Genomic DNA, 18,787 nt, shown 5'->3' on the forward strand with positions numbered 1-18,787 from the left:
GGGTGACTTCAACACTCCACTCTCCTCAATGGACCGATCAGGAAAACAGAAACTAAACAGGGACACAGTGAAACTATATGAAGCTTTGGACCAATTGGATTTAACACACACACACACACCATTTCATCCTAAAGCAAAAGAAAAGGTGCTTTTTCTCAGCACCTCATGGTACCTTTTCCAAAATCAACTACATATTTGGTCACAAAACAGACTTCAACAGATATAAGAAGATCAAACTAATCCCATGCCTCCTATCAGATCACTATGGAGTAAGAGTGGTTTTCAATAGCAACACAAACAATAGAAAGCCCACATACACATGGAGGCTGAACAATACTGTACTCAATGATACCTTGGACAAGGAAGAAATAAAGAAAGAAATCAAAGTCTTTTTAGAATTTAATGAAAATGAAGGCACAACATACCCAAATTTATGGGATACAATGAAAGCAATGCTAAGAGGAAAACTCATAGCCCTAACTGCCTCCAAAAAGATAATGGAGAGAGCATACACTAGCAGCTTAACTGGACACACCTGAAAGCCCTGGAACAAAAAGAAGCCAATTCACCCAGGAGGAGTAGAAGATCAGAAATCATCAAACTCAGGGCTGAAATCAATCAATCAAACAAAGAGAACCAAACAAAGAATCAACAAAAGCAGGAGATGGTTTTTTGAGGATAGATAAACCATTAGCCAGACTAGCAAGCGGGCACAGAGACAGTATTCAGATTAACAAAATTAGAAATGAAAAGGGAAATATAACAATAGAAACCGAGGACATAAAAAAAAAACATCAGATCCTACTACAAAAGCCCATACCCAACTGGAAAATCTGGAGGAAATGGACAATTTCCTAGACAGATACCAAATACCAAAATTAAATTAGGATCAAATAGATCATCTAAACAGTCCCATAACCCCTAAAGAAATAGAAGTGGTCACTGAAAGTCTTCCAACCAAAAAAAATCACAGGAATAGATGTTTTAGTGCAGAATTCTATCAGACCTTCAAAGAAGAACTAACACCAATAATCTTCAAACTATTCCACAAAATAGAAACAGAAAGAACACTACCCAACTCATTCTGTGAAGCCACAATTACACTGATACCAAAACCACACAAAGATCCAACAAAGAAAGAGAACTTCAGACCAATTTCCCTTATGAATATTGATGCAAAAATACTCAATAAAATTCTTGACAACTGAATCCAAGAACACATAAAAATGATCATTCATCATGATCAAGTAGGCTTCATCCCAGGAATGCAGGGATGGTTCAATATACAAAACTCCATCAATGCAATCCACTACATAAACAAACTCAAAGAAAAAAAAAACACATGGTCATTTCATTAGATGCTGAAAAAGCATTTGACAAATTCAGCATCCTTTTATGCTAAAAATCTTGGAAAGAACAGGAATTCAAGGCCCATACCTAAACACAGTAAAAGCAATATACAGCAAACAGCAGCCAATATCAAACTTAATGGAGAGAAACTTGAAGCAACCCCACTAAAATCAGGGACTAGACATGGTTGGTCCCTTTCTCCATATCTTCTCAATATAGTACTTGAAGTTCTAGCTAGAACAATTAGACAGCATAAGGAGGTCAAAGTGATACAAATTGGAAAGGAAGAAGTCAAACTATCACTATATGCAGATGATATGATAGTCTACTTAAGTAACCCAAAAAACTCTACCAGAGAACTCCTATAGCTGATAAACAACTTCAACAAAGTGGCTGGTTTTAAAATCAACTCAAACAGAGCAGTAGCCTTCCTAGACTCAAAAGATAAGCAGGCTGAGAAAGAAGTTAGGGAAATGACACCCTTCACAATAGCCACAAACAATATAAAGTATCTTGGTGTGACTCTAATCAAACAAGTGAAAGATCTGTATGACAAGAACTTCAGGTCTCTGAAGAAGACTTCAGAAAATGGAAAAATCTTCCATGCTCATGGATTGACAGGATTAATATATAAAAATGGCCATCTTGCCAAAAGCAATATAAAGATTCAATGCAATCGCCATCAAAATCCCAACTCAGTTCTTCATAGAGTTAGAAAGAGCAATTCTCAAATTCATCTGGAATAACAAAAACCCCAGGACAGCCAAAACTATTCTTAAAAGAAAAAGAACTTCTGGGGGAATCAGTATCCTGGATCTCAAGCAGTACTACAGAGCAATAGTGTTAAAAACTGCATGGTATTGGTACATTGACAGGCAGGTAGATCAATGGAATAGAATTGAAGACCCACACACCTATGGTCACTTGATCTTCGACAAAGCAGGTAAAACCATCCAGTGGAAAAAAGATAGCCTTTTCAACAAATGGTGCTCGTTCAACTGGAGGTCAGCATGGAGAATGCCAATCTATCCATTCTTATCTCCTTGTACTAAGCTCCACTCCAAATGGATCAAGGACCTCCATATAAATCCAGACACACTGAAACTGATAGAAAAGTAACTGGGGAAGAGCATTTAGTACAAGGGCACAGGGGAAAAATTTCCTGAACAGAACATAGCTTATGCTCTAAGATCAAGAATTGACAAATGGGACCTTATAAAATTACAACACTGTCAATAGGAGAAAACTGCAACCAACAAATTGGGAAAAAATCTTCACAACCCTACATCTGACAGAGGACTAATATCCAATATATACAAAGAACTCAAGAAGGTAGACTCCAGAGAGCCAAATAACCCTATTAAAAAAATGGGGTACAGAGCTAAACAAAGAATTTTCACCTGAAGAATTTCGAATGGCTGAGAAGCACCTTAAGAAATGTTCAACATCTACATAAAGCCAGACACAATGAAACTAGTAGAAAATAAGTTGGGGAAGACCCTTGAGGACATGGGCACAGGGGGAAAGTTCCTGAACATCATCACACCAATAGCTTATGCTCTAAGATCAAGAACTGACAAATGGGGACCATAAATTTACAAAGTTTCTGTAAGGCAAAGGACACCATCGAAAGGACAAATCAGCAACCAACAAATTGGGAAAAGAAAATCTTCACCAACCCTACATCTGACAGAGGGCTAATATCCAATATATACAAAGAACTCAAGAAGTTAGACCCCAGAAAACCAAATAACCCTATTAAAAAATGGGGTACAGAGCTAAAGAAAGAATTTTCACCTGAAGAACTTCGGATGGCTGAGAAGCACTTTAAAAAATGTTCAACATCATTACTTTTTAGGGAAGTGCAAATCAAAACAACCCTGAGATTACCTCACACCAGTCAGAATGGCTAAGATTAAAAACTCAGTAGACAGCAGGTGTTGGCGAGGAGAACGCTACTCCACTGCTGGTGGGATTGCAAGCTGGTACAACCACTCTGGAAATCAGTCTGGTGGTTCCTCAGAAAACTGTGCACGACACTTCCGGAGGAACCTGCTATACCATTCCTGGGTATATACCCAGAGGATACCCCGGCATGCAATAAGGACACATGCTCCACTATGCTCATAGCAGCCTTATTTATAATAGTCAGAAGCTGGAAAGGTTCCAGATGTCCCTCAATGGAGGAATGGATACAGAAAATGTGGTGTATTTACACAATGGAATACTACTCAGCAATTAAAAACAATGAACTCATGAAATTCTTAGGCAAATGGTTGGAACTGAAAGATATCATCCTAGGTGAGGTAACCCAATCACAAAAAAACACACATGGAATGCAGTCACTGATAAGTGGATATTAGCCCATATGCTCTGAATACCCAAGACACAATTCACATAGCAAATGATTCCCAAGAAGAAGGAAGGAGAAGGAAAGGCTTGATGCAGCAATGAAGGGGAGTACCAGGACAGAGAAGTGGGAGAGGTTGATTGCAGAATGGGCGGAGGAAAGAGGGCTTATGGGACTTATGGGGAGGAGAGAACTGGCAAAGGGGAAATCATTTAGGATATTAACAAAGAATATAGAAAAGAAAAAAGAAGAAAAAGAGAAAAAATATGAAGTACAAACTAAACAAAATAAAAAAAATAAAAAAGGGACCAGGTGTTGAAAGACACTTTCATTCCAACCACCCTGGAGCCATGAGCCAACACAACCCTCCTCCCCTGTGGTCAAGGAAGCAGGAAAAGTACTAAGACAGTGGCCTTATTATAAAACCGAACATGCAGTTTGGTTACATCAACTCAAAGTAAAAGACAGGGTTCTGCCATCGTTTTCAGCTGAGGAAATTTACAACCAACAATTAAGAATGACTTAAAACATTACAGAAATAGATCCTACACCAATATTAAATTTCCAAAATACTCCAGATTTAGAAACTGGCAAATACAGTCTACCAGCAGGACTTAAATACAGATGGAGGGCACTCCTTACCTAGCATCACAGCGCATTTTGAATTAGGACTCACATGAGCAAGCAGAACACTCACCTGCCACGCTGGGACAGAGGACGAGTTGGACATGACTGTTTTTTGCAGTTCTTCCAGTACAGCATCGGGGAGGGGCTTCTGTGACTCCAGGAGTGATGTACACTGAACTTGTCTCAACAGTAAGATAACAGCTGGCTGATCAGGGTTATTTTTTAAATTCTAAAAAATCACAAACAGAAACATATTAAATAGACTCTAAACTGAAACAAGTAAAAGGCAACTACAACGTGCTCCAAGCTAAAACATTCTTTTCCCCTTAATTTAAAACTTTTTTTTGTCTATACAAAAAACAGGCTCAAAAGTTAAATAAACAAAATTCTACACAGCCTGAAAATACCAAAAAGTATACCAAAGCATACATACGTTTAAATAATCTTTCATATAAGTAATAGTGTTGTAATGCTTGCATCACTTAGTTTCGATTTATTAGGACTCATTACGTCAGGTTAATCTTGGGTGTTATAGTAAGGTTCTGAATGTAAAACTCACCCAAGAAATGTAAAAAGTAAAGGTTATCACTATTTCAGTGGAACATACCATACTGTATGATTAACATAAGTATGTGTTTACTTATGAAGTATAGTGCCATAACGTAGTACATATATTATGATCATATCAAAATAATTATAATTTTCATCTCAAATGTCAGCTCATAGGCTGGCAAACTCCCAACTCTTCTATACTCAACTCTTCTGTGCTGTTCCTCTTCACAGAATGCTTATCTATTTTTTCTAGTAGATCGCAGTCCAACATATATCTAAAGTGTATTTATAGGCTTTATTCTAAGAGAGACTAAAACTATAAAATGAAAAGGACAGACTCACAAGGCATTCCACATTCTAGCAGAGAAGACATTACAACTGCTAAATTATGTTTAGTAAGCATCCACAATACAGTTAACATACTGTCCTGGACTTAGACCAGATAGACTCCACATAAAAGAAAAAAAATATTATTCTGCTTTTCAACGAATTAAAGGACAGGAGTAAAAGTGTGCCTTAGGAAATGCAGAGAACACCCTAGAATAAGATCACTTGGGACTCAGTCTGCCAGGGCCCCACCTACACCCAGGAGCTGGGCAGTGCCATAGCCATCTGTGCACCTTTCCTGCAAGGGGACATCTGCCCAGCAGAGAGTCCCCCAGTTAGAGGGAGTCCTGAGTTTAGAGGTGAGGCCACCATCTTTGCTCCTGTGACTGAGCAGACAGGTGCAGCCAGGAAAGCAGGGAACACCTGAGTGTAAGATCTCTTGGGACTCGCTTAGCCAGGGTCCCATCTACAACCAGGAGCTGAGCAGCCCCACAGCACTCTGTGCCAGAAAGAGCTGGTCACCCAGGGGCACTGAGACAGGCTTGCAGGCACACAGGAGAGAAAAGCACCAGCCTGAGACGGCAGGACCAACTAACACCAGAAATAACCAGATGGAAAAAGGCAAACATAGGAACATTACTAATAGAAATCAAGGCAACATGGCACCATCTGAAGACAATTCACACACAACAGCAAGTCCTGGATACCCCAACACACCAGAAAAGCAAGATTTGGATTTAAAAATCACAACTCACTATGCTGCTGATAGAGGGCTCCAAGGAGGATATAAATAACTCCCTTAATGAAATACAGGAGAACACAAGTAAACAGGTAGAAGCCCTTAAAGAACTACAGGAAAGCACAACAAAACAAGGGAAAGAATTGAACAAAACCATCCAGAATCTAAAAATGGACGTAGAAACAATAAAGAAATCACAAAGGGAAACAACTCTGGACAGAGAAAACCTAGAAAAGAGGTCAGGAGTCAGGGATGCAAGTATCAACAACAAAATACAAGAGATAGAAGAGAGAATCTCAGATGCAGAAGATACCAGAGAAAGCACTGACACAACAGTCAAAGATGCAAGATGCCATAAGCTCCTGACCCAAAACACCCAGGAACTCCAGGACACAGTGAGAAGACCAAAGCTAAGGATTATAGGGATAGAAGAGAGTGAAGATCTCCAACTTAAAGGGCCAGTAAATGTCGCCAACAAAATTATAGAAGAAAACTTAACGAACCTAAAGAAAGAAATGCCCATGAACATACAAGAAGCCAAGAGAATTCAAAATAGATTTGACCAGAAAAGAAATTCCTCTTGTCACATAACAATTAAAACACCAAATGCACTAAACAAAGAAAGAATATTAAAAGCAGTAAGGGAAAAAGGTCAAGTAACATATAAAGGCAGACCTATTAGAATCACACCAAACTTCTCACCAGAGACTATGAAATCCAGAAGAGCCTTGGCAGATGTCATACAGACCCTAAGGGAACACAAATGCCAACCCAGGCTGCTATACCCAGCAAATCTCTCAATTACCATAGATGAAGAAACCAAGGTATTCCATGACAAAAACAAATTTCAACAATATCTTTCCAACAATTCCAGCCATTCAAAGAATAATGAATAGAAAAAAACAACAGCAACAAAAGCAGGGAAACTACACACTAGAAAAAGCAAGAAATTAATCTTCTTTCAAGAAACCCAACAGAAGATAACCACACAAACATAAAAATAACATCAAAAAAATAACAGGAAGCAAAAATCACTATTTCTTAATATCTCTTAACATCAATGAACTCAATTCCCCAATGAAAAGACTGGATACATAAACAGGACCAAACATTTTACTGCATACAGAAAACGAATTTCAGTATCAAAGACAAACACTACCTCAGAGTAAAAGGCTAGAAAATATTTTCCAAGCAAATCGTCCCAAGGAAACAAGTTGGAGTACCCATTCTAACATTCAATAAAATAGACCTTCAACCAAAAGTCATCAAAAGAGATGCAGAAGGACACTTTATACTCATCAAAGGAAAAAGCTATTAAGAAGAACTCACAATTCTGAAATCTATGCTCCAAATGCAAGGGCATTTAAAGTTTAGAAACTTTACTAAAGGTTAAATTACACATTACAGACCACACAATAATTGTGGGTGACTTCAACACCCCACTCTCCTCAATGGACAGATCAGTGAAATATAAACTAAACAAAGACACAGTGAAACTAACAGAGGTTTTGGATCAAATGGATTTAATAGATATCTACAGAACATTTCATCCTAAATCAAAAGGATCTATCTTCTTCTCAGCACCTCATGGTACCTTCTCCAAAACTGACCATATAATTGGTCACAGAACAGACCTCAATAGATATAAGAAGATCGAACTACTCCTATCAGATAATGATGGAGTAAGGGTGGACTTCAATAGCAACAAAAACAACAGAAAGCCCACATACACATGGAATCTGAACAATGTTTTACTCAATGATAATTTGGTCAAGAAAGAAATAAGGAAAGAAATCAAAGACATTTTACAATTTAATGAAAATAAAGGTACAACATACCCAAATTTATGAGACACAATGAAAGCACTGCTAAGAAAAAACTCATAGTTCTGAGTGAGTACAAGAAGCTGGAGAGAGCATACACTAGCAGCATAACAGCACACCTGAAAGCCCTGGAACAGAAAGAATGTAATGCACCCAAGAACAGTAGAAGGCAGGAAATCATCAAACTCAGGGCTGAAATCAACCAAAATGAAACAAAAAGAACTATACAAAGAATCAACAAAAGCAGGAGCTGGTTCTTTGAGAAAATCAACAAGATAGAAAAACCTTTAGCCAGACTAACCAGAGGGCACGAGACAGTATCTAAATTAACAAAATCAAAAATGAAAAGGGAGAAATAACAAGAGAAACTGAGGAAATTAAAAAAAATATATCAGATCCTATTACAAAAGCCTATACTCAAGACAACTGGAAAATCTGGAGGAAACGGACAAATTCCTAAACATATACCAAATGCCAAAGTTAAATCAGGATCAGATAGTCCACCTAAACGGTCCAAAAACCCCTAAAGAAATAGAAGCAGTCATTGAAAGACTCCCAACCAAAATGAGCACAGAACCAGATGGTTTTAGTGCAGAATTCTATCAGACCTTCAAAGAAGACCTAACAGAGATACTCTTCAAACTATTTAACAAAACAGAAACAGAAGGAACACTACCCAACTTGTTCTATGAAGCCACAATTATACTGATAGCAAAATCACACAAAGATCCAACAAAGAATGAAAACTTCACACCAATTTCCCTTATGAATCTCGATGCAAAAACACTCAATAAATTCTTGCTAACAAAATCCAAGAACACATCAAAACGATCATTCACCAAGTTCAGGTAGGCTTTATCCCAGGGATGCGGGAATGGTTCAATATATGGAAACCCATCAATGTAATCCACTACATAAACAAACTCAAAAGAAAAAAAAAACACATGGCCATTTCATTAGATGATGAAAAAGCATCTGACAAAATCCAGCATCCTTTCATGTTGAAAGTCTTGGAAAGCCAGGTGGTGGTGGCACACGCCTATAATCCCAGCACTTGGGAGGCAGAGACAGCCAGATTTCTGAGTTCGAGGCCAGCCTGGTCAACAGAGTGAGTTCCAGGACTGCAAGGACTACACAGAGAAACCCTGTCTCAAAAGACTACAAAAAAAAAAAAAAAAAAAAAAAAAAAAAAAAGTCTTGGAAAGAACAGGAATTCAAGGCCCATACCTAAACATAGTAAAACCAATATACAGCAAACCAGTAGTCAACATCAAACTAAATGGAGAAAAACATGAACCAATCCCACTAAAATCAGGGACTAGACAAAACTGCCCTCTCTACCCATATTTATTCAACATAGTACTTGAAGCTCTAGCTAGAGCAATGGACAACAAAAGGAGGTCAAAGGGATACAAACTGCAAAGGAAGAAGTCAAACTATCACTATTTGCAGATGATATGGTAGCATACTTAAGCGACCCCCGCCAAAAAAAAAAAAAAAAAACCTCCACCAGAGAAATTCTACAGCTGATAAACAACTTCAGCAAAGTGGCTGGATATAAAATTACCTCAAACAAATCAGTAGCCTTCCTATACTCAAAGAATAAACAGACTGAGAAATAAATCAGGGAAATGACACCCTCCACAATAGTCACAAACAATATAAAGTATCTTGGTGTGACTCTAACCAAACAAGTGAAAGATCTGTAGGACAAGAACTTCAAGTCTCTGAAAAAAGAAATCGAAGAAGACCTCAGAAGATGGAAAGATCACTCATGCTCATTTATTGGCAGGATTAATATAGTAAAAATGGCCATCTTGCCACAAGCAATATACAGATTCAATGCAATCCCCATCAAAATCCCAACTCAATTCTTCATTGAGTTAGAAAGAGCAATTCTCAAATTCATCTGGAATAACAAAAACCCCAGGATAGCTAAAACTATTCTAAAAAGTAAAAGAACTTCTGGGGGAAATCAGTATCCTGGACCTTAAGCAGTACTACAAACCAATAGTGTTAAAAACTGCATGGTATTGGTAGAGTGACAGACAGGTAGATCAATGGAATAGAATTGAAGACCCAGAAATGTACCCACACACCTATGGTCACTTGATCTTTGACAAAGGAGCTAAACCCGTCCAGTGGAAAAAAGATAACCTTTTTAACAAATGATGATGGTTTAACTGGCACCTAGCATGCAGAAGAATGCCAATCGATCCATTCTTATCTCCTTGTACTAAGCTCAAGTCCAAGTGGACCAAGGACCTTCTCATAAAACAAGACACACTGAAACTAACAGAAAAGAAACTGGGGAAGAGCATTAAGCACATGTACATAGGGGGAAATTTCCTGAACAGAACACCAATAGCATATGCTCTAAGATCAAGAACTGACAAATGGGCCCTCATAAAATTACAAAGTTTCTGTAAGGCAAAAGGACACTGTCAATAGGAGAAAACAGTAACCAACAAATTGGAAAAAGATCTTTACCAGAGGGCTAATATCCAATATATACAAAGAACTCAAGAAGGTAGACTTCAGAGAGCCAAATAACCCTATTAAAAAATGGGGTAAAAAGCTAAACAAAGAATTTTCTCCTGAGGATTATAGAATGTCAGAGAAGCACCTAAAGAAATGTTCAACATCCTTAGTCATCAAGGAAATGCAAATCAAAACAACCCTGAGATCTCACCTCACACCAGTCAGAATGGTTAAGATCAAAAACTCAGGAGGAAACAGGTGCTGGCGAGTATGTGGAGAAAGAGGAATACTCCTCCACTGCTGGTGGGATTGTAAGCTGGTACAACCACTCAGGAAATCAGTCTGGTGGTTCCTCAGAAAACTGGGCATGATACTATCAGAGGATCCTGTTATACCACTCCTGGGCATATACCCAGAGGATTCCCCAGCATGCAATATGGACACATGTTCCACTATGTTCATAGCAGCCCTGTTTATAATAGCGAAAGCTGGAAAGAACCCAGATGCCCCTCAATGGAGGAATGGCTACAGAAAATGTGGTATATTTACACAATGACACTACTCAGCTATTAAAAACAATGAATTCATGAAATTCTTAGGCAAATGTTTGGAACTGGAAAATACCATCCTAAGTGAGGAACCCAATCACAAAAGAACACACATGGTATGCATTCACTGATAAGTGGATATTAGCCCAGAAGCTTGGAATACCCAAGACACAATTCACATATCAAATGATGCCCAAGAAGGAGGAAGGAGTAGTCCCTGGTCCTGGAATGGCTCAGTGCAACAGTGTAGAGGGATACCAGAACAGTGAAGTGGGAAGGGGTAGATGGGGGAACAGGGGGAGGAAAGAGGGCTTATGGGACTTAGTGGGGGGGGGGGCAGGAAAGAGAAATAATTTGAAATGTAAATAAAGAATATATCCAGTAAAAAAAAAAAATGAGTGGGGGGTGGGGGGAAGAATTGAAGAACAAAAAGGATCATGAAAGACCATTTTTATCTCTCTGTAAAACTGGTTTCTCGATTAAACCATTTCTAAGAAAACAACATACTTGCTCTGGTATCTATGAAACAAAAGCATTCAGAAAAAAAGTCACGTTTAAAACTCTTCTTTCTAGCAGGTCCATGAAATCTCTAACTGATTAACTAATTGAATAAATATTTATTGAGTCATTCTATATGGCAGGAAAGATGCTAACAATCTACCCATAAAACATGTAAAACATGCCAATAGAGAGCCACACAGTCCTAGCCCAGGGTGATAAACATGTAGGTTCAGTCACCAGTAAGCAATCTCCAGTCATCTATTGCTTCAGAACTTGGAAAAGTGAACACATTCTTGAGAACAGTATTCTAAAAGGAGTGATCAGAAAGCAAAGTAATGATACTCTAAGTAAAATAAACAGTCTGTCAAGTCCAGGAGGGGGCTGGGAAGATGGCTCAGTGATTAAGAGCATACTGACGTTGAAGACTGAAGTTCAATTCCCAGCACCCATACAATGCAGCTCATAACTGCCTATAATTACAGCACCAGGATATATGATTCCCCTATGACCTCCTCATACACTGATACACATATACACAAATGAATGAATGAATAAATAAATAGAATAAATAAATAAAAATATTTCTTTTGCCAAAAAGAAACTATGATGGTTTTAGAAGCAGTATAGTAGTAGCAATATACTTCTAGCTGCTGTGAGCTTCTGGGCAAATACTTAACAAAAATGTATTTTCTCACTCATAAAAACACTGACAATCATAACCACATACATCATTGATTGTTATGAAGCCAGAAAAAATAATGCTAAATGGAAGGACTGACTTACAGTAAGCAGGAATGAATGTTGCTTGCTATTACCACCACCCTACACTCTATGAACTACATGCGAGAGTTTTACTTAAGACAGAAAACCTTGAATTTCAATGTATAATTCCACAATAGTACCTGTGTGCACAGAGATTCAGCTTCAGATGATTTTCCTGTGTCAATCAAACCAGTGACAGCTTGTTTGAAAGACCACTTTTCAAGCAACTGGTTGTAATTTTGCAAAATTTCTTTTTCCTTAACTGTAAAACAAACAAAAAAGAGATCAGTGCTACTATCTTCTGCCATGTACACTGGGCGCTCAACGGGAAGGATACTGGCTAAGATTTTCACAGGTACACTTTACATACGTTTTCTTAGAGACAGGGTCTATATAGCCCAGACTGACTTCACACTCACATTTCTGGAATCTCTTAATTACCACTACACCCAGTGCCTGGCCACCAGAACACCACAGATTTACTATGAATACTTCTGATTGATATTTTAAGTATATACCCTATATAAAACAACGAATATTCACCGAAAAACAATGAACAAGTTCCATAGTGTAACTAAAATAAAAGCAGCTGCTTGCACTCTGAAGAGTTCCTACTTATACACTGGCAGACAAACATCGCAGCAGAGCTAGGACTCAAGGCCACCATTACAAAAGCCCTCGCCTGTCCCTGTGTAAGCTCACCCAAGCTCCCTTAGCCTCTGCTGCTGGGAAATTCCACTCAGTTTCACTTCTATAATTTCACATGAATGGCATCTTTAACTGCACTCATGTTCAAGTTTGTGGAGCAAACCCCACCCAAGTGTAGCGTGTTATCTTTCTTGTGCTGTTGGGTATACATGCTGAGGTTCTGTGATGAATTTTCTCGTGGATGCTAGAGCTGACACTCCTCAGTCCTTTCCTGTTCTTGGAATGTCTCTGGTTTTAGTACTGGACTAAATCTGGCTTCATAGATTATATTCAAAAGCATTTTCATCTCTTTGATTTTCAAGAAAATCTTGAACAGAACAGGTGTTATTTCTTCCTTAAATGTATGGTAGAATTCATCAGTGGCGTCATCTAGTCTTACAGTTTTCCTCATGAGATTTCAGTCTCGATATCCTTAGTAGACATGTAGCTATTAATTTATTTCTGCTTTAGCAAACTTTGTGTCTTACAGACTTTCATTACTTTTTCTGAATTGTCAAATGTCAGGAAAAAAGTTGCTGTTGAAATATTAACATGTTAATAGCTGCAGTGACATACATTCATTCAAAGACTAGTTTCCTGTCTTCTTTTTCTTTGTGCATATACTGCAGATTTATTAACTGTACTACTCTTCTAAAAAAAAAACACATTTTCCTACTCTATTGATTTTTCTTTGTCTTATCTAACATATTCCTATCTTATCTTTCTCATTTCTTTATGCATCTTACTTTGGGCTTATCTTTTGTTTTTAGATTCCTAAGACAGAAGCTATTCTCCAATATAACTACTTAATATGATAAAACTCCTCTAAGCTATGCGTTAGTCATGTTCTACAGTTCTGACACTGTGCAAACTTTAACTCACTTAAAAATATTTCCTGGGCTGGAGATAGTTCAGCAGTTAAGAGCACTGACTGCTCTTCCAAAGGTCCCAAGTTCAAATCCCAGCAATCACATGGTGCCTCACAACCATCAGTAATGAGACTGACTCCCTCTTCTGGAGTGTCTGAAGACAGCAACAGTGTACTTACATATAATAAATAAATCTTTTAAAAAACTTCCTAATGTTCCTCAGGACTTGTTATTTGGTCTAGGTTATTCAGAAGTGTGCTATTTAGTTTCCAAATATTTAAGAATTCCCAGTTAAAAGTCTGTTATTTACTAGCAAAAGATGGGGAACTTAATTAGCCTTCCACTAAAGACTTACTGTGTAGAAGACAAAGATAGCCAGTTCAGCCACTGTAGGCAGCCTGTTTTGGCAAAGTGAGGGTAAAGGGCAGACTCAGAAAGCATGGTGATGCTCACAGATCAGTCACAGGCTCACTGAGACTGAGACAGCCTCCTCACAAGGCCAAAGAATGCATTCTGTATGCCACCACACCACCATGCCACCAAAGGTTTACAGCAGCTACATTAGCCTCCTCACAAGGCCAAAGAATGCATTCTGTATATCACCACACCACCATACCACCAAAGACATTGTGAAGGATGCTGTTTCTCTACTTTCTTTCTCAGCCCATTTATCATTTGTATAAAGGAATGCTACTGACTTTAGAAGTTCTCTGATTGACTTTTTGGGGTTGCTTATATATACAATCATATCATCTGCAAACAGTGATAACTTTTGTTGCCTTATTACTGTATTCAGAACTTCCAGAGTATATGGCTGTATATTGAACTACCAGAACTTCCAGAGTATATATTGAATAGATATGGGGAGTGTAGACATCCTTGTCTTGTCCCTGATTTTAGAAGAACTGCTTCAAGCATCTCTCCATTTAATTTTATATTGGCTGCTGGTTTGCTGTATGTTGCTTTTGTTACATTTAGGTATGGGCCTTGAATTCCTAATATTTCCAATACTTTTACCATGAAGGGGGTGTTGTATTTTGTCAAATGCTTTTTCAGCATCTAATGAGATGATCATGTGATTTTTTTTGAGTGTGTTTAGTGGAGAAATATTCCATGCTCATGGATTGGTAGAATTAACATAGTTAAAAATGGTGATCCTACCAAAAGCAATCTATAGATTCAATGCAACCCCATCAATATCCCAACACAATTCTTCAAAGATATGGAAAGAGCAATTCTCAAATTTATCCTAAAAACAAAAAAAACTCAGAATATCAAAAACAATTTTTAACAATAAAATAACTGCTGGGGGAAATCACCATCCCTAACCTCAAGCTATACTACATAGCAATAGTGATAAAAACTGCACAGTATTGGTACAGAGACAGACATGTTGATTAATGGCATAGAACTGAAGACCCAGAAATAAAACCACACACTTACAGACACTTGCTCTTTGACAAAGAAGCCAAAAATATTCAATGGAAAAAAGAAAGCATCTTTAATAATGGTTCACGTCTAAGTGGCTGTCGGAATATAGAAAAATGAAAATAGACCCATATTTGTCACCTTGCACAAAGCTCAAGTCCAAGTGGATCAAGGATCTCAATATAAAACCAGATACACTGAATCTAATAGAAGAGAAAGTGAGAAAGAGCCTTGAACTCATTGGCACAGGGAGAAATTTCCTAAACAGAACCCCGATGGGTTAGACTCTGTAAGGCAAAGCATAGTCAATAGGACAAATGAACAACCTACAGATTGGGAAAAAAAACTTCACTAACCCCACATCAGATAGAGGGCTAATATCCAAAATAAATAAATAAAGAACTCAAGAACTTATCCATCAAACAAAATAACCCAAGCCAAAAAAAAGTATAGAACTAAAGCAAGAATTCACAACAGAGGAATCTCAAATGGCTGAGAAGCACCTAAAAAAATGTTCAGTCTTTAGTGATCTGAGTGTGGTGTATGAACATTTGAATGTATATATGTCTATGCATATTTGCCTGTATAGAACATCTTAATTCTTCTCCTTTCCTTCCTCTCTGGTTCACAAAGAACCTTAGCCAGAGAAGCTTCTGTTGACTTACCAAAGAAAAGAGTCCTAGCGATAAATCTTTTTACTTTATCTGCTGTTTTACTTTGAGGTACTAAATGCCAGAGACTCTTGGTTTCTGCCCTCAGAGGAACTCACACAGGTCAGCTACCACTGTAAAGTAACTTAGACTTAAGACAGGTAAAGGGTTTATTATAGAAAAGGTGACCCTAAATATCTCACAAGACCAAATCTTGCCATGCTGATGCTCTTCCCCTTGGCTACCTTCAAGAGAGAACCCGAAAGAAGAACAACAGGGGCCCTCGGCAATTAATAAACTATACTAATAACAATCTACTACTGCTGCTGCTAAATGTACACTTCAACCAAATGACTCCTAAAGACATCACTATATCCATAGATCAGTGTGTATCATTCAACCCTCACCAAAGAAGCCTCTTCTTACAGTAGATAGTACTTAGTACTGAGACCCACAACTGTACACTGTAAGGGACCTTGGAGCACGCAGCTCCTAATGAGATGCCCTTATCAAACTCCTACCCTCAAGGACCAGAGATAATTGCAGAAGGGAACACAAAATGATTCTAAGAGCTAGAGGCAATAGATAGGATCAAGGAAAAGTGTCTTCTAAACCAGACAGGGCTAATGAAAATATGAATTCAGTGACTATAATAGCATGCACAAGACCTACACAAATTCAAGTCAGATCAAGACCAAATTCACAGGGCAGAGAAGGGGAAGTAGGCACCAAGTCTCACCCCTAACCACAGAGCTGTCTGCAACTGATTCCTACGGGAGAATCGCTTTCTCTAGTGCAGCGGCGTTGGCTATACCAACCACACTCCAGGGTAGGCCTCAGGCTCAGGAACAGTTGATCAAGACAAAAATGGACTCCATGTTTTTTTGTTTCCTTTTTCTTTTTTGTTGTTGTTTGGTGTTTTTCCCCTTTTTTTGTTTTTATTTTAATTGGTTTTTGTTTTGTTTTGTTTTGTTTTTTTGAGAGAAAACAAAGTTGGGTGGGTAGGGAGGAAGGGAAAATTTGGTGAAGGAAAAGAATATGCTCAAAATATATTATATGAAATTACAACATTTTAAATGTAAATACGTAAAAATAAAACTTACGTGAAGCAGCAACAGCAGACTGCAATGGCAAGTACAAATCTATCCTCTTTGGCTGAGTGTTACGGACCAAAGCCAATTTATCATCTGCATAGCAGGCAGCCATCAGCCCGGCCCAGACAGCAGGGTCATCTAAACAAGGAGAATAGTTAGAAGCCTTCTTCCTATCAACATGCTGTTGTAAAACTATCATAAATAAAAATTTATCTTTTCCAATAAAGTTAATTATATTTTTAAAAAATTTCATGACCTAAAAGGAAAGCTAACTTGTTTTCCAAAAACAAACTGGCATAGTTAACCTTCAAGATTTGTACATTTCTGAACATCTCATGAAGGAACTAGTTGAATAAGTGAGTCCCTTCCTGTGTGCCCCATGGCTGGCTGGCTCGGTCCCTGAAGAACTGTTATTACGGAGGTGCACACACTCACTAGACACGGAGGACAAGCTTCAGTGAGACACTCCTCCTTATTACTCTGCTCCTGTTTGAAAAGCTAGGTTTAAGGATAAACAATAAACACATTTTGACTCTGGTTTTGGATTTTGGTTCTTAAGAAAAGTGAAACTCAGAAAAAACTCAACACTGAACCTATGTTCTATCAAGAAAGCAGGAGAGAATGTCATGTGCCAAGCGGGTGCTGCATGTATGACTGCATGCATGTACCTGCGAAAGACAGCTGTGTGATGCTTCATTTCATCGTTAAGACAAAAGTATAAAACTCTGCTTTGTAACCCCACAAACGATGACCTTCTAACCTTCTAACATTTCTGGGAGTTAACAATGGAAACACACCTGAATGGCAATATTTATTTCTCCTTACCTGTATGGTCAACAGCATAAACATGGCACAGCCTGCTAGAATTAATAGTGTGCTAAAGTGAGGCTATCCATTTCTGACAGTCACCATGCCTGCCAGTTAGTCTTGCTAACTTGATAGGACTTAGAAACATCATGTTAGCAGTCCTCTGCGTATGTCTCTGAAGGTGTTTCCAGACATATCTACTTGATAGGACTTAGAAACATCATGGAACCGGTCCTCTGCGTATGTCTCTGAAGGTGTTTCCGGACATATCTATTTGAGGAATGGTCTACCCTGAATGCAGCAGAGCCATTGTGTGGGCTACGTTTCCAGTCCAACAGAAAGAGAGTGCAAGATGAGTGGCAGACTTCATCGTTCCCTATTCCTGACTGAAATGGATCACGATGGCCGTTCCTCCCCAGCACCGTGCCTTCCCCATCTTGTTAGATCGCTTGGACTCTCAAATCATAACCCAAAATAAACCCTCCTTCCTTTAGCTGCTTTCTCAGGTATTGTCACAGACACAGGAAAAGAAACACACTATACACATCGCATCCTAACCTTCTAGAGTTAACCACACACAAAAATACTACTTTAAGTATTTTAGTACGTACAGATAAACCGTACTAGACTAGACTGATGGAAAATTGAAATAAAATAGCCTGAAAATGTTATTCCTATTTTTGGTAATGAGAAGTAATGCCTGTGGGACCTCAGCCTTTCCTCTGGCTTACCATCTTTAGGGTACTAATGCATCCTGCAAAAAGGGAACCTTCCCCAAACACAATCCTGATGCTTCCCACCCCACCCCCAGCACGCTTCCCTAGCATTCCCCCCTTCTGCCTTCCCCCAGATGGACCATAAATGCCAAAGGGTTATTTCTATCCAGAATTGCCTAAGAGATAAGATACCCTCTGTGAATTGTACTAGATATTCTTTTTACAGCCTCCTGCTCCTGTGTGGGGTCAAAGATTAACCGAATTCCATTCTCCACACAAAAAGAACACTCCCCGATAAAACACATTAAACTCAGGAAACTCCAGGCAGATTTGAAGGTTAATGGTCTATAGATGTTAGCCAATGGGTTTTTAGTCACAATTTGATTGATGTATCCTGTACCTCTAAAAAGTATAAAAGCTGCCTACAATGTAACTTTGAGGTCTCCTCTGCAGCCTGCAGGGTGGCCACAACAATA

General features: G+C 38.4%; 1 protein-coding gene across 4 annotated transcripts in view; it reads right to left on the bottom strand.

Annotated features, from left to right (window-relative positions):
- Positions 1–18,787, bottom strand: part of Skic3 (SKI3 subunit of superkiller complex) — a 108,914-nt gene that overhangs the window by 18,055 nt on the left and 72,072 nt on the right. For all 4 annotated transcript variants that reach the window (XM_052159608.1, XM_052159611.1, XM_052159609.1 and 1 more), the window contains 3 exons: positions 16,798–16,926; positions 12,201–12,322; positions 4,398–4,556 (listed from right to left, as the gene is read on the bottom strand). In XM_052159608.1, coding sequence (XP_052015568.1) covers positions 4,398–4,556; positions 12,201–12,322; positions 16,798–16,926 — 410 coding nt within the window. The remainder of the gene's footprint in view (positions 1–4,397; positions 4,557–12,200; positions 12,323–16,797; positions 16,927–18,787) is intronic.

Source organism: Apodemus sylvaticus, chromosome 16 (genome assembly GCF_947179515.1).
Source record: "Apodemus sylvaticus chromosome 16, mApoSyl1.1, whole genome shotgun sequence".
NCBI classification, from domain to species: Eukaryota; Metazoa; Chordata; class Mammalia; order Rodentia; family Muridae; genus Apodemus; species Apodemus sylvaticus.